This window comes from Patiria miniata, unplaced genomic scaffold (genome assembly GCF_015706575.1).
Source record: "Patiria miniata isolate m_02_andy unplaced genomic scaffold, ASM1570657v1 HiC_scaffold_3, whole genome shotgun sequence".
Lineage (NCBI taxonomy): Eukaryota > Metazoa > Echinodermata > Asteroidea > Valvatida > Asterinidae > Patiria > Patiria miniata.
This window is the reverse complement of record NW_024037069.1, coordinates 36,582,292-36,596,990: the sequence shown is the minus strand read 5'-3', so window position 1 is coordinate 36,596,990 and position 14,699 is coordinate 36,582,292. Positions and strand designations below refer to the sequence as shown.

General features: G+C 40.6%; 1 protein-coding gene across 1 annotated transcript; it reads right to left on the bottom strand.

Annotated features, from left to right (window-relative positions):
- Nucleotides 1–755: 755 nt before the first annotated feature.
- On the bottom strand, nucleotides 756–13,456 carry LOC119736780 (sperm receptor for egg jelly-like). The gene is made up of 16 exons (XM_038210789.1): nucleotides 13,386–13,456; nucleotides 12,508–12,692; nucleotides 11,490–11,690; nucleotides 11,171–11,301; nucleotides 10,004–10,172; nucleotides 8,925–8,962; nucleotides 8,598–8,723; nucleotides 7,755–7,875; nucleotides 7,128–7,183; nucleotides 6,745–6,898; nucleotides 6,116–6,210; nucleotides 5,371–5,623; nucleotides 4,518–4,643; nucleotides 3,662–3,812; nucleotides 3,047–3,257; nucleotides 756–1,010 (listed from the first exon to the last, which is right to left on the bottom strand). The coding sequence occupies exons 1-16, from the start codon at nucleotides 13,454–13,456 to the stop codon at nucleotides 756–758; spliced, it is 2,343 nt and encodes a 780-aa protein (XP_038066717.1).
- Nucleotides 13,457–14,699: the final 1,243 nt, after the last annotated feature.

Below are 14,699 nucleotides of genomic sequence, written 5' to 3'. Positions count from 1 at the left end.
AAACCAAGTCCAACCCACCCAAAACCCAGATTATAATAAGCGATTTTGGGGACCACACTCCTTACTGCTTTTGCACAAAGACAACAATTTTGAAAATTATAAAATACCGACAAAGAAACATCCGTAAAATTTCTTACCAGCATTTCTTTTCACTCCGGTGTATACCGTAATTACATAACGGAAGCGGTCTCGTGGATCATTGTCCGGTAAAGGAGTAATGCCAGCCTGGAAAATAGAACAGTTAAACATTGGGCAAAATAAAATGATTATTTAGTAAAAACATTTTTTTCTGTACCAATTAGGTATCGGCTGAAAGCTGATGTTGTGGCCTATTTATTTTTTGAGCAACCAAAAATGCTTGCTCACTGTAATATAATTGAGTGGGATTTATATTTACTTCAATGCCGTTTCTCTCAAACTAGTTTTTTCAACTTCAATAAAATTGGCAATCTGTATTTCTTATCTGACTTTAAAAGCTCTTGTTCAGGAGCAAGTTAAACCACTTTGTTGTGATGACAGGTCACGTGACCTCTGTTCAATGGCGTAACTGGGTCCAATTTGCAAAAAAGTAGTGGGGGAGGGGGGTCGCAGATTATGGAGGGGGCACTCAATAGTTCTTACAACAAAAAGTTATTTTTGCCGTCCCAACTTCTGAGTATGGCGGAGACAACGGGGGGGGGGGGGGGGGGGGGGGCAAAAGGGGCCACAGGCCTCTAGGGTGAAGGGGGGGGGGGCAAATTCCTCCGCGCGCCCCCTCATAATGGCCCCTGCCACTGCAAGTATACCTTGACAATGTCTCTCTTATCAACCTTCCGTGCCCAGATGATGACCAGCAGGTACAGCGACAGGCAGCAGATCATGAAGATGAAGACTACGGGGTTCTCATCCAGCTTGAGGAAGGCCGAGTCCGACAGGTCGATGTGGTTGATGGGGATCTTCAGACCTCCACCAAACATGGTCAGGTGATTGCAGAAACACTGTGTCATCGTGTCCGTGCTGTTCTCACCGACCTGTTTCCATCAGGTTTACAATTTTAAAAAAAGTTGCAGTTAAATACATGATAATGCAAAGGCATACAGGATCATTTGGTTTGGCATTTTGTTCGTTTCCACTCTAAATAACACATTCAAAATCCAAAAAGGCTGTTCAAAACCAAACCTGTTGAAGCTCCAGCTCATCAGTGGATATTACACTTTTCGAGAAAATAACGAAAATCCATGCTCAACTTTTTGGTCTATAGCACTCTTTGTTTCCTATGATCAGGCAATTGACTGATTGTTGGTAGTCATCTAAATTTCTTGATTTCTTCTTAAAGACAGCAAGCCAGTGGAAATAATTTCACAGGGTGTTTAGTACCAGTTCGATCTATCAGTCCTCTATATATGTATGCTTCTTGATAATAACTCAGGTGGCTACTTTTGGGATAAATGCAAATGATCCCATATGCCTTTAAATATATGCGACTGGATGACCTGTGACTGACTTGTGTTCCTGGACAAGATATATTATTTCAATTGCCTCACTTCACCCAGAAGTTAAAATGAGATTCCTGTGCGGGTAGAGATCACATTGGACTGATCTCAAGCTGTTGCAGAAAAATGGTCTCATGGCCTGATAAACAGGGGTAATAATTCGTCAGCGACACCACGAAGTGACACCAATGTACATACCAGTAAAAACTAGCAATCGGAGAAAACGGCATCTAAAGTTGAACGCCTTCTAAAGCAACACTTTGCGTCAAAACGGCAGAGTATTTTCAGATGGGTTTCTCGTTGTGGACACTTGATGAATTAAATTTATTAAATCTGCTGTTTTTCACCCGTTTGTGTATTAAATCAACAAGAAATAAGAAAGAAAAAAAACCCACGTTTTTAAGCAGAGTGCGCGTCATGCATTGCAATGGTAAATGGAACTTGAGTGTTACTTCGTGAAAACGAAAATTGTCAGTTTTGCGCAAAAGTTGCCATGAATAATTAGCGTAATTATTAAAGTAAAGCTCTTGAAACTTTGAACTGTGTGCAATGGTAGGCCTTGATGAATAAATGTTTAAAAATGTAAAAAACTGAAAATCGAAAAAAAAATGGTTTAACACGTAGCGTGTTTCTTCGTGGTGTCGGTGACGAAAGGTTAAGTTCTTTTAGACATTGCTCTATAAGAACAACCTTAGATATTAATTATTATTATCATCATCTAATCCAAAGTAGTCTTCATTGTTATGGTTGTCACATAGTATATAGTGCTACTTGAAGTGGGTAAGCCCTTTCTTATTTTACCAAAATTATTTAAACCAAATAGCGCATTCATAATGTGGCCACCGAATCTCAAAAAGAGTAAATGCATCTAATTTCAAAAGAAATGAGATAGCTAACCCTTTAGTTGGAATTCATTCAATTTAGATTTCGATTGAGCTTTTTGTTTTTATTTATAACACCTTCGTAGCCCTAAAGCCAAATTGCGAGTGTGTTGCATCAGATAAATATCAAAAAATTAAGCAGAATAAGACGATAGTCATTGGAGAAACAAAAATGAAGAAGGCATAAAATCAACGTATAAAGGAAAAAAAAAGAAAAAATTGTTTAAACCATATAATCACAAACATACTTACACATAAACAGCAAAACAATACAACTAATAATAAAAAAACCCACAAAAACAAAGGCCAGCAAGAACCTATTGAATGGAAGTTGTAATTTATAAGTAGAAACTAACAAATAAAAAAAAAATACGTTGGGATACATACAAATATCATGAAGGAAAAAGTATATAGAAACTATTTATTTAAAAGATCAAGGAGAAAGGAGACTGGACTTTTCATGAATATATGTGTTCTGCTAGGTAAAATAGACAATTTGCACGATTAGCTTTTGGACGTTTGAGCAATGTTGCAACCTTCGGCTGTTTCAAGGGAGTCCAAACTACAAAGGAGCAGATCGTGTTTGCATGTATCGGATTTATTTTCTCAAATTATCGTGCAAGCTCTTTCTTGCAGAAAACCAACACAAACGGAAAGAACTAAGCGAAGAAAAACATCTGACAAAAAGTTTACCTCACAACCACGGGTGGACCATTGAGTCTGCGTATCTCCGATTGCGAGACAGGTGTACAGGGACGATGTAAGAGCGTAGTACATGGGATGAAACCGTCTGTTATCCAAGGACTCTGAACTAGTCTTGTCACTCTCATCCATTGCATTGGATGAAAGCGATACTTCGTGGTTCACGCCGTATTGTAAGGAAAGCAATCCTCCATTTCCGAGGCTGAATAAAATAAAAAGAAGTGCAGAACATATAACAGGACATAGTTATAATATGAACCTAAGTTACCTAGCCCGAAATGTTTTTGGTTTAGAGGTAATGTCTAAACTTTTGTATGCTTCTGCCCTTTCATATAGGCAGGTTCCAGTTCTACGAATACTTCTGCAAAATGTCATGCCTGTAATTCCAAAACAAAGAGATTTATATAGAAATGTTTGGGTTTGTGCATCCATCTTCAATCTGTTGCTAATGAAAATATTTCTGCTTCCGGAAAGCACTGTGGTCAAGTTTTACATAAGACATCCGCAATGGTAAGCAGGAGGCTGTGGTTCTTAGTCCCAACTGAGTAAGACAATTACGTTATGTCATTGAGGAGCAAAGCCCAACATTGAAACTTAAATCCTTACATGTCCAATTGATCGCTGACAAAGAAACATCTTGTCTGGGAGTCGTTGGAGAGGACGGTGCTGTATCCCAGATCCCAGGATTCATTGCTTGGGATATAATCCTCTTCTACTGTCACTCGTTGTCTTAAGGTGCAGTTTAAGTCGTGTATTTCTGAAAGAAAATATCAGGACGTTATATCCTTTAATGTCTGACATGGAAATCAAAGTTGAGAGTACCTGAAGATAATTGTCTCAGATTAATGACATATCAATCACAAATCAAATCAGAAGTCATATCACAACTTAAATTAAAAGTCAATCCCAAATCAATCACAGGTCAGTCACAAGTCAATCAAAAGTCAATCACAAGTCAATTATAATTCAATCACAAGTCAATCAAAAGTCAATCATAAGTCAATCACAAGTTAATCTCAAGTGAATCACAAGTCAATCACAAGTCAATCACAGGTCAGTCACAAGTCAATCACAAGTCAATCACAGGTCAGACACAAGTCATTCTAAATCAATCACAAGTTAATCATAAGTCAATCATAAGTCAATCACAAATCAATCACAAGTCAATCACAAGTCAATCACAAGTCAATCAGAAGTTGATCAATCATAAGTCAATCAACCACAAGTCGAATAAAAAAAAGCAATCATAAGTCAATCGCAGGTCGATCACAAGTCAATCACAAGCCAGTCACAAGTCAGTCACAAGTCAATCAGACGTCAATCCTAGTCAATCACAAGTCATGGATAAGATGTCACGTGATGTATGTTGCCTTCGATTGGCTCCTATATGTGCTACACAAGAACACTTGAAAACGTTTTTCAACTTTTAGGCTAAGTAAGATTGAAACCAAGGTTAAAATACCTAGTGACGGGTTTCCTCCCTGTCTCAAGAAGACGTAGAGAATGACGTCATATGACGAGCCTTTCTGCATGTCGTCTGTACCCAGGGATCTCACTTCTAACGACAATGCATTGCGAGACGGCACATCTAAACGATGATGATGAAAATCAGGTTTTCAACATTTCATAAAATTGATTGAATAATGTATGGAGGAAAGTGGTGCTTGACTCGTGCTTCAGTACACGGGCTCAAACCCTGACGGGGAGCATGGCGCTTGTGTTCTTAGGCACGACATTGTACTACAATTGCCTCTCTCAATTTTTGATTTGTTTTATTGTTCATTTTTTTTGCACTTCCTCATAAGTCTAAAACATACTTTTAAAAATTTAGACTATGATTCTTTACAGGTCATTTTATTTGGGGTATATCAGTTCAAGAGTTACATAATCCAAAACCTAATTAACATACGATTTCTCTGTGTTCACTTTTGTGAACTTTCTGAATTCCAAAGAGTGACATTAGGGACTAGACGTTTTAGAGTGAAAATTACTCTCATTTTAGGTTGACAAAGTCTGAAAAACGAACCACTTCAGTCAAAGCTCGAGTGAAAACTCGATCTTTACGATGGAAGGAATTTCACTCTAAAACGTCTAGTCCCTAGTTTCCGACTTTGGGGGTGAATCTTTACTCAAATGGAGTGAATTTTCACTATTTGGAATTTAGAGAGAAACCAAACTTTCAACTTGGCATAAATTTGCCAATTTCTAAATGTACATGGACAAAAAATTACAAACAGGAAAACTTATTAAAAAAACCTCAATTGTAAGAAATGGAACACATTACAAGTGTCCAGGTTTTCCAAAACTTGACCCACCTATCTGATGGACAACCATCTTTCCCCCGACCGGCGCAGTCCGATTGACGTAGACCACTTTCTCAGTCGAAGACCCATTAACAGTCAGGTGATCTTTGTTCCTGACCACGCTGATTTGGATTGGGCTGGAGGTGTTGGCGACCACCAAGGGCGATTGGTCCGTGTCGTTGATCAGCGTCAGGCTTACTACCATGGAGTTGACTTCCTGGGCGCCGGTCGCAAAGACCTTGGTGTTGCGATCCCGCATGATGAACTGAATAGGCATAAAGGTTTGAATTAAAAGGCTTTTTTTTCTAAATAAACAAAAAGGCAAGCTTCTGACTTAAAACTTTTGTGCACAAAATCTGTGGTATAAATCTGTGTCAATAATGTGCACGTATCCATCAGTTTTGGTGCTCAAGGCGCTTAATAATTTTTACCCTGCTCATTTCAAAAGACAAATGAAACATTCCTAAGATAACACAGCTGCATTCAACCATTTCAGCGCAAAGCAGTTACAATTATCACAAAACCATCTCTTCCCATTTACCCCAGGGTGGGGAGAAGCGATGAGTGGCAAAAGTGCATTTCCCAAGGGCACAGGCGCCATAACCCCAGGCTGGACTCGAACCCATAACCTGCAGAATTAACCACAGATACGAATTTTTTGATCCAGACCACGAGGCAAATTTGTATAGATTCTTACCTTTTTGTTTTCAAACTTGTTTGTTATAAAAAGGCGTTTTTTTAAAAAAGATTGGCCTACTTTTTGAGTAACTGCCGTGTAATTGTCGGTGTCTTGAAAGAGATCTTCATACAGTGGCAGTTGCACGTTGTTCCCATCACCTGAACTGAAAGTTTCTGAAAGCGAGAAGAAACGAAAAACACAAAAAGGGTTCCTTTCATCATTTAAGATGAAGCGTGGTCTCGTTACAATGGCGAAGCATGGTCATTCTGATTGGGAGGGTAATTTTCTTTTAAAAGGGCACTTGCACATCCGTCGTAAAATGTATGCACGTTTTTTTCCCCGCACACTTGACCTCCGTAAAATCAAAAAAAGGAGGGGGGGGGGGAGGTACCATCTGTTGGTGGGGGCGCTGTTCAAAATCGACCATTATTGACACTAGCGGACAATATATGGGGTTATTCAGAGCGATACGTGCGTCAAATTATACCAAAAACGGCACCCGAACGGCAGCTGGAACAGAAAGGGCACAAATTCTTTTGAAAAAGGGCACTTGTTCAGGAAAAAGGGCACTTTTTCATAAAAAGGGCAAGTAAGAGCCGGGGGAAAAAAAGGGCATTTCAATGAAAAAGGGCAGTCTAAAGAAAATAATAGGGGGAGGGGGGTAAATACTGGTCAATAATATAAAAAAAACATGAAATGATACTGACTGTTGCTGATCCACAGTACTGGTGACCTGGCCAGGATCAGAGTCGACTTCGACGACAATACTTCCACGTCACTCTGCCCAAGTACCATCTTGGCCGATATGGCGGACGCCAACCTATCGACCACTTCCTCCGATTTCTTCATGTTGTCGATCCCCTGGAAAGAGTACACCCCCCCCCCCAAAGTAAATCACTAGTCTGTTCACAATTCTGGTCACAATTTCATTACACGACTGGCCACAAGTAAATCACAAGTCTGATCAAAAGTAAATAAAAAAATCAATTCTGGTAACACAAATAAAAAAAAATGAAAAGATACACAAAAACAAAATGGCAGGAAAAAAAAAGGAAAGAATTATCCATATGACATTTCAAACCCTACTTACAGAGCCGTCAACCGCTTCCTCAACACCAGTGCTGTGGGTAGCCTCTACGATGTTTTCTGAGACGAAAGAAATGGAAATGTGGAAATTATCACGGACCTAATACATCGGACTTATTGGCACAATGGACTCTGTGCACGAACAGAGAGGGCGCTTCTTCACCACTCCGGTGCGTTGGACTGTGTGGGTGTACTTGTTTGTGCATTTTATAGCGCAAAGGACGCAAAAAATATTAAATTCTGAAAATGCACAAATCTCCCTTTGTGACCGTTGAACAGAACAGTTCAGAACACAATTTTGGGGGCCGCAAAGAATTGAGTCCCAAAAATGACGGCGTGGGGTTCGGGCCCGGTTAAGGCCCCCCGAAAATGTTTTGGATTCTAGATGCTCTGTGGTGCGATCTGAGGCAATTTCTGACCACTTTGACAAATTTGTTTTGAGGAAAAGATAGTGGTGAACGCAGTGCCTACCTTTATTGCGACAGTCACTAAAGAACACTGGGTTCGTTTTTATAAATTTGTTTTTTTTTTGGGGGGGGGGCATGGCCCCCTTTGGGCCCCCCGGATCCGCCTTTGAATCCACTTACAAAAAAAAACGTTGACTAGTACACAAGTTTTGACGTGATCTTACCGACTACCTCCATGCATACTGCAGTGGCCGCCTCCAACATCTCCACACTGATTGGATCATTGGATCGAGAGTTATTCTGCAGTACCTTGCTGTACCCCTCCATGGATCCCAGCAGACGGGTCTGCGTTTAAGAAACATAACATTCGTTGCAATTTCAGAAACGATTCTGTGGGGGATATTCAAAATTGGGTTTTGCCCTTCACCGACGTATTTTTTTTATAAACACAGTATACTCAGTGTTGCCTTCAAGTGATTGTGAGGAAAAATCACTGGGGTGGGACTCGAATCCAACACCTTCTACTTACTGGGTCAGACGGCTTAACCACTCGACCACCGAAGTTGCCTTTTGGCCGTCTGGTTCAGATATAGCAGTGGGAATCGCAATGAAACTATTCATAATATGGAAATTGAATTCGAGGTGATGCAAATTCAATATGGGCCTTATTCACGAGTTGGCTTTTTTGTCGAGTTCCCTGAATGCATTTTCATCAATTGTTAACTGTGTAATGGGATGGCGCCAGACTATTTATGTAGGCAAAATGCAGCCTTATTTTACTGTCATTTTTGTTAAATATTGCTTTAAACATTGGGGAATGTTTAATTACAAATTTCAAATTATTCATCGAAGCAGACTGAAATTTATTACCAATGAACTAGCTTTCATTTCTCTTCGCAAGTTACAAAAATTAAGATTTTACCTAATTTTCAGTCCAATATTCAAGGCCGACTTGTGAATAAGGCCCACTGACTTTTGCCCGTCATCGACGTATTTTTATAAACACTGTATCCTCATTGATGACCCGAGTGATATTTTCTCACTGTGTCAGCAGTCAGTATACATACCCTTGCATTCTGGGATACCTCTTGTGGTACCTTGGTAACAGCTGCCATGGCAGACGAAAGCTGCTGTACTCCCTCCACAGTGCCGACTTGGGCTTCCGACAGCATCTCTGCCATGTTACCTCTCATCTGCTCAAATACACAGAGATAGACTTGAAAAACATATTAACAAAATACTGTGATATCGCACGGATTATCTCCATACATTAGTGTGTATGCACTCTGTTCTAAAACATAAAAAAGATCCTGAAATTTAGTCGTTAATTATCACTCTTTAAAACAATATTTTTGCAAATTTTTATCACAATTTGACACTGGAAAAATATTCACCTTGGTCCTTTCCTCAGAAGCATCAGGGTCCACGACATCTGCTCATAAAGAAAGGAGTACTAACTTATTAATTCTGAGGCAAGTTTCGTTCTACCCAACAGTAAGTAAAAACTTTTGGACAAGATTTGTATTTTCACAAAATGGGGTAGTAAAACAAGCTTCATTGACCTCCAAGATAAAATACGGACTTGATGTAACCACACTGTACCTGGTGAGTCAAAAAAAAAATCAAACAACTTAAGGCTGCCTTTGATACGTGGTGAATGTTTTTACAGCTCACTCCAAACAAAAGTATGTGTTCCAAGCTAATAACGATTCAGCAGGCTAGAAAGTAACTCCAGTTTCCTTGGCATGAAGCGACTTAGAATCTTTCTCCCCCCCCCCCGATGGGATGCCATTTCATTGCAGGTTAGTCCCCCAGCTGCTATTGCCGGTATCCATACTCCTGGGTGGAGAGAAGCAAGTGGTGGTAAAGTGGCTTGCCCAAGGACACAGTATATGGCCAGCAGCAGGTTTCGAACCCCGGCCCTCTAATAATCAGCCACAAACTCTATAGCCACTATAGCAGCACCCCCCCCCCCATTTCACACAGCAGTAAAGTCTGTCACAAGCCAATATGGCCCATCGGGCCGACGTCTATCTCCGGTTTCAGTTGCACGAAACGACTGAGAAATTTTCCACTACCCCTGGATGGGATGCCAGTCAATCGCAGGTTACTCCCCAGCTAATGCCGGTACCCATTTATGCTCCTTGGTGGAGAGAGGCAAGGGATGAAGTGGCTTGCCCAAGGACACAGCAAATGGCCAGCAGCTGGATTTGAACCCCTGACACTCTGATCTTGAGTTACGAACCCAAACCATTGGGCCACACTCCCCACACTCCTTTCCACACAGTGAGCTAATAAATGGGCACAAAATGGTACATCTGCAGGAAATGATTAAAATATAAGTTTTGAGGCTTTGCATGGTGGGGTATCGGTATCGTTTCGGTTAATATATAGCAGCTCAGCATAATAAAGTATTTTCAAAATTTAGCCTAATCAAAGAAATTAGTTCTGGAGTCCAAACGCTAATTACTACCAGTGTTTGAGCTTTCAGTTCCGTTGTTTGCAGTGTTGAGGAAGTCTGCTGCGGCTATGACCAGGTTAGCTGCTGATCCCATCTTGGCATCGGCAAACAGATTCTCCATGTTGGATTCAATGGTCTTGAGCTGGCCGGTCACATCTGTGCTGTTGTCTGGCGGAAGAACCTGCACAGGTTATATCAAAGAACAAGTGGGTGATTCATGACATACTGTGTGCTTGCATAAGGGCATCCCTTTTGGGGGTCCCAACCAAAGATTTTTTTATAACCGCTGATCCTGTCTAGAACCCCCACTATAAATTAAAGTTCAGTTCAACCCAATTCTCATAATTACAATTAGTGGACGAGGTCTCCATAAAGCAAAGTTTGTAGAATGGAGATCCCCTTAAGTTGTGTACTTACACACATTGAAATTACTTTCATAAGTATACTGAAAATAAGCGTGAACAGTAAGTGGATTTCAGTTAATGTTACACATAAACAGACACAGGACAAACACGACAAGACAACATGAAGAGGCTGACAATTCGACAATTAAAAGTGTAACATCAAAAGGGGTGATTATACAAAGGTATACAAAATGAATAAATAAACAAGGCAGGTTGCCCCCCAAAAATATGAGGGGTCTAACTTTGCAGTTTATCTTTACTTTTATTTCATCGCTGCCACTTCTGTCAAAACATCAGAAAGCTGCATGATGCAGATATAATGTATCAACTACATCTTTCCAAAGATGGCTTTATCATTTCGTTCAGTCATAGCAACCCATGATTATGCCATGCATTGCAATAAACGAAACCAGAGACAACACTTAGCATCAGTTAATTCGAACTTTTAAACGGGTGCAACTGCATAATCTTTCGTCAGATTTGTTTTCTCAGAAACACAGTTAAAGATATGAGAACCCTACAAATAAAAAGGATGCCCTAGTGAAATCAAAATGGGTTGAATCACTAGGTAAACTATGGTAAAATGTCACTTTTACCAGCAAATAACAAACATCACATTCAAATTGGCAAGCTGAACAACAAGGTGGCAGCTGATTAATAATTAAACTTTACCATGAAACTATATGGCGGCAATGCATTACACGAGTCCCTTTTTATTCTCTCTTAAACCTGTCAAGGAGGTACATTTGGACAAAATCACTAAGTACTGCAATACCTTGACTTGTAGATCGACTGTCTTGAAGCAACCTAAGCGATCTGTTACATCAATGGTGATGCGCACCACGTAGTCATTCTCTGGCAGGCCTTGGTTGAGTTTGGTTGGCCGGTCCAGTTCAGGTCTAGTGCCTTATTTAAAAAAAAAATAACCAAACTTATTTTTAATAAATATTCCTCGGCTTTCCACTTCCACTCCTGGATGTTATCTATGTTGTAATCAAGTTTTTACAAAAGTCCTATTATCATGAACCACGACATGAACCAATTCCTCTGTTGTTGTTTAACTATTGTTGCGCAAGAGAAACCATGGTTCTTACTTGCGTGAATTGTCCTTATGGAGGATGCGCCGCCATTGTCCACTTTGAACGTATATGACAGAGGGAGATCTTCAGGCACGTCCATCCAACCCTCACACGAGATGCTGAAGTCAGTGGTGAGCGCCTCACCCTCTAGTGGCGCGATTGAGCAAGTGCCGTTGTGGGGACGATTGTTGACGTCAGCTTCCTCTGACACTGATCCTGAGATGAAAATTAAATGAACGATGACATTTCAAACCTGCTAAAATAGAAAATATTACGAGTGGTAAACTATTATCCTTGGTATTTATCGCTCCTTATGAACTCAACCAAAGTCCTGAAGCGTTCCACGGTCACCAACTCAGATTTTGATTTCTGTACCTCTCTGTGTTATATGAACACATATAACAATTTAGGCGTCAAGTCGTGAGGGTTTCTGATTATGACCCTCCAAAGACGGTATGTCACGCCCACTTTATGCACTCGCGAGTCGCGAACGTTAATTTATAGGTCTTTCTAAGACAATATCTTGGAACTTAATCAGAGATCTGTGGTAAGATTTGCTACCCCGGGTAATCTGGCACCAGGCTTTCATAATCTGCCATAAGAATTGGCACATTTCTTTTCATTTTAGAGTTATTGGGCCCCTCAGTATGAACCGTTTAACCATCGGACCTCTGGTTGAGTTCATATGGAATGACCCCATGTTAATCATACAATTTAAGGCGCGCCCCCAAAAATACGTCTGTCTCAAGCCAATATGGGGCATCAAGCCGGGTTTTATTTCTAGTTTTCTTGGCAAGAAACCACTGCAAATATTTATATTCCCCTGGATGGGATGCCAGTCCATCGCAGGTTACTCCCCAGCTAATGCCGATACCATTTACAGGTGAAGAGGGGCAAGTTGGGGTGAAGTGGCTTGCCCAAGAACACATAATGACCAGCAGCAGGATTCAAATGCCTGACCCTCTCATCAGGAGTCGCAAACTCTAACCACTGCGCCATATTCCCCTGCGATGCGGTGTTTATAATTTCAGACCTGCATTGGAGAAATCAGGATTTCTGGAGCCGATCAGCTTCAAGAGGTACGTCGTAGATTCTTGGAAGAAGCCAGGGTCGATGACAAAGTTTGCTCGGTCCGGCGGTGTCCTGGAAAATTCCTCCCATTCCTCTTTTGGCCTCCTTTCCCAGCGTCCAGTCGCTGACTTGGAATAGATTCTCCACCTCAGAAGTTAAACAATTGGGGGGGGGGGGGGGGTGGCAAAATGAGGTAGTAATGAAAGATTCACATTTGAATGAACGCAACAAATCGACCAATGTTTAATTACTGAGTTATACTTTACAAATTTTCGTTTTTGACACGAAGGACAGGTTACACAATTGTTGACATGCCCACTTTGTAAAAATACCAGCCATATATGAGTTGAGATTTAGAGGTATACTCGCTATACATTTGCTTCAAAAATGTCGTTTTCAATAACATATTCAACTTCTTTCATACTCATCAATACGACAAGAGAAATTTTTTTATCATAATACATTCCATTTTAACATGCATGTTAATACTGCTGAGTTTGGCACTGAGGGTCAGGCAGGATTTTACGCTGCAAAAGTTAGGTTTATTATAAAGCTGGTGGTTGACGAAAAAATAAGCGCTCTCTCGACCAAAATGGTTTTCAAACTACACCCACGTGTAAAGGCATATTTGCACATACAATGTCGCGCGTTTTTATAAATGCACACAAGTCAATGACCGTGTTAAAACTTACGCGACAAAATCGTGCGACTTATCGCGCAATTGTTTTTAAATAAATTCAAAGTAATTTTTTTTATCGCACGACACAAAATGTCACATACGTATAAGTTAGCCTGAACCTGTGTCTGACTAGATTCGTCTATTAATTTTGTAAAACATACTGCGTCTTGACTGCGTCATTCTGACCATTCAGCGGGCGCCAGCGGGCGCTGTCTATAACGGGACTCGTCATGGATGTATATAAATAAAACCTAGACACGACACCTGTTATTTTTAACGATCTGAATTGAGCAAAAAAGTCTGCGGTCACGCGTTTTGTAACGATGTTACGCGATATGCCAATCAATAAAAGATCCGGCCAATCACGGTCGTGTCTTGGTTTTGTAGATCTATGCGCGCCCGGCCGCTGTTGTATTTCAAAACCACTGCATCCGAATCGACCATTCACAATCTTAGTCCAGATTTAGAAATGAAATGACGTCAGTAAAGTCGACTCGGTGGACAACGGGTGATACTAAGACTGGTGCCTGATCTGATTGGTTGAAAAAAGATTGACGAACAAATCATGTGTCACAAAATCATCGTGTGTATGTGTGAACGCCCGTAACGCGCATCTGCGACGTTGCTGCACGACAAAGTCGTTGCGACAAAATCGCACAAGATAAATTGGTCTTACATCTATTGTAATAATTGACTGTATTTGAGACTTACTCGTAATACAGACTGAAGAAGTTGTTTTCACCAAAGGCCTCCTGCGACTCCAGGGTATAACGGTTGGATGGATTCAGCTTTTTCTTGCAATTCACCTTGCAACTGAAAATAAAACAAAACCCTAAAATATTAGTTGATTGCATGTTGCCCACACAATTGGTTGAGATGTCTTTAATGGGGTCCTTAGTGAAAATGTAGACACAATTACTTTTTCTATTGATATTACCCAAAGTTCAGCTGTGTTACTTCCATATGAACTATTGGTCATGTGCAAGGCTGTGAAACATTTCAAATGGTGTACATCCTGAACTACATGTATATAGCATTCTTATAGTGGTTCCTGCACGGAGCATGCAAGAGTTGTGTAAAATGAGCTCCCTAACACCTGTTCCACACTCCCATTCAGTAATTAAAACAGAAAAAAAATTATTGCACGGAGAGTCTGACATCTGAAACAGTTAGGAGTGAATTCAAGGCATCATGAGACTGACTGGCGGAGACTTTGAACAACTGAAGAGCTTCTGCATTCAGATGTCGCAAAGTCATGCCTATATACAGTTCACCTGTTTGACACCTGGGTCACCCCTAATAGGTGGGGCGAGCTGACGTCATCCGGTGAAAGCATCTATTCATTTGCACACCAGTTTTCATTGGTTGCTATTTTGTGCTACCATTCAGCACTCCAGACTCAAGAACCATCGAGTTTTAAGAACCTACAATCCTGTCCAAATCTCGCTGCCCCCGGCCTCTGCTCAATGTTGACG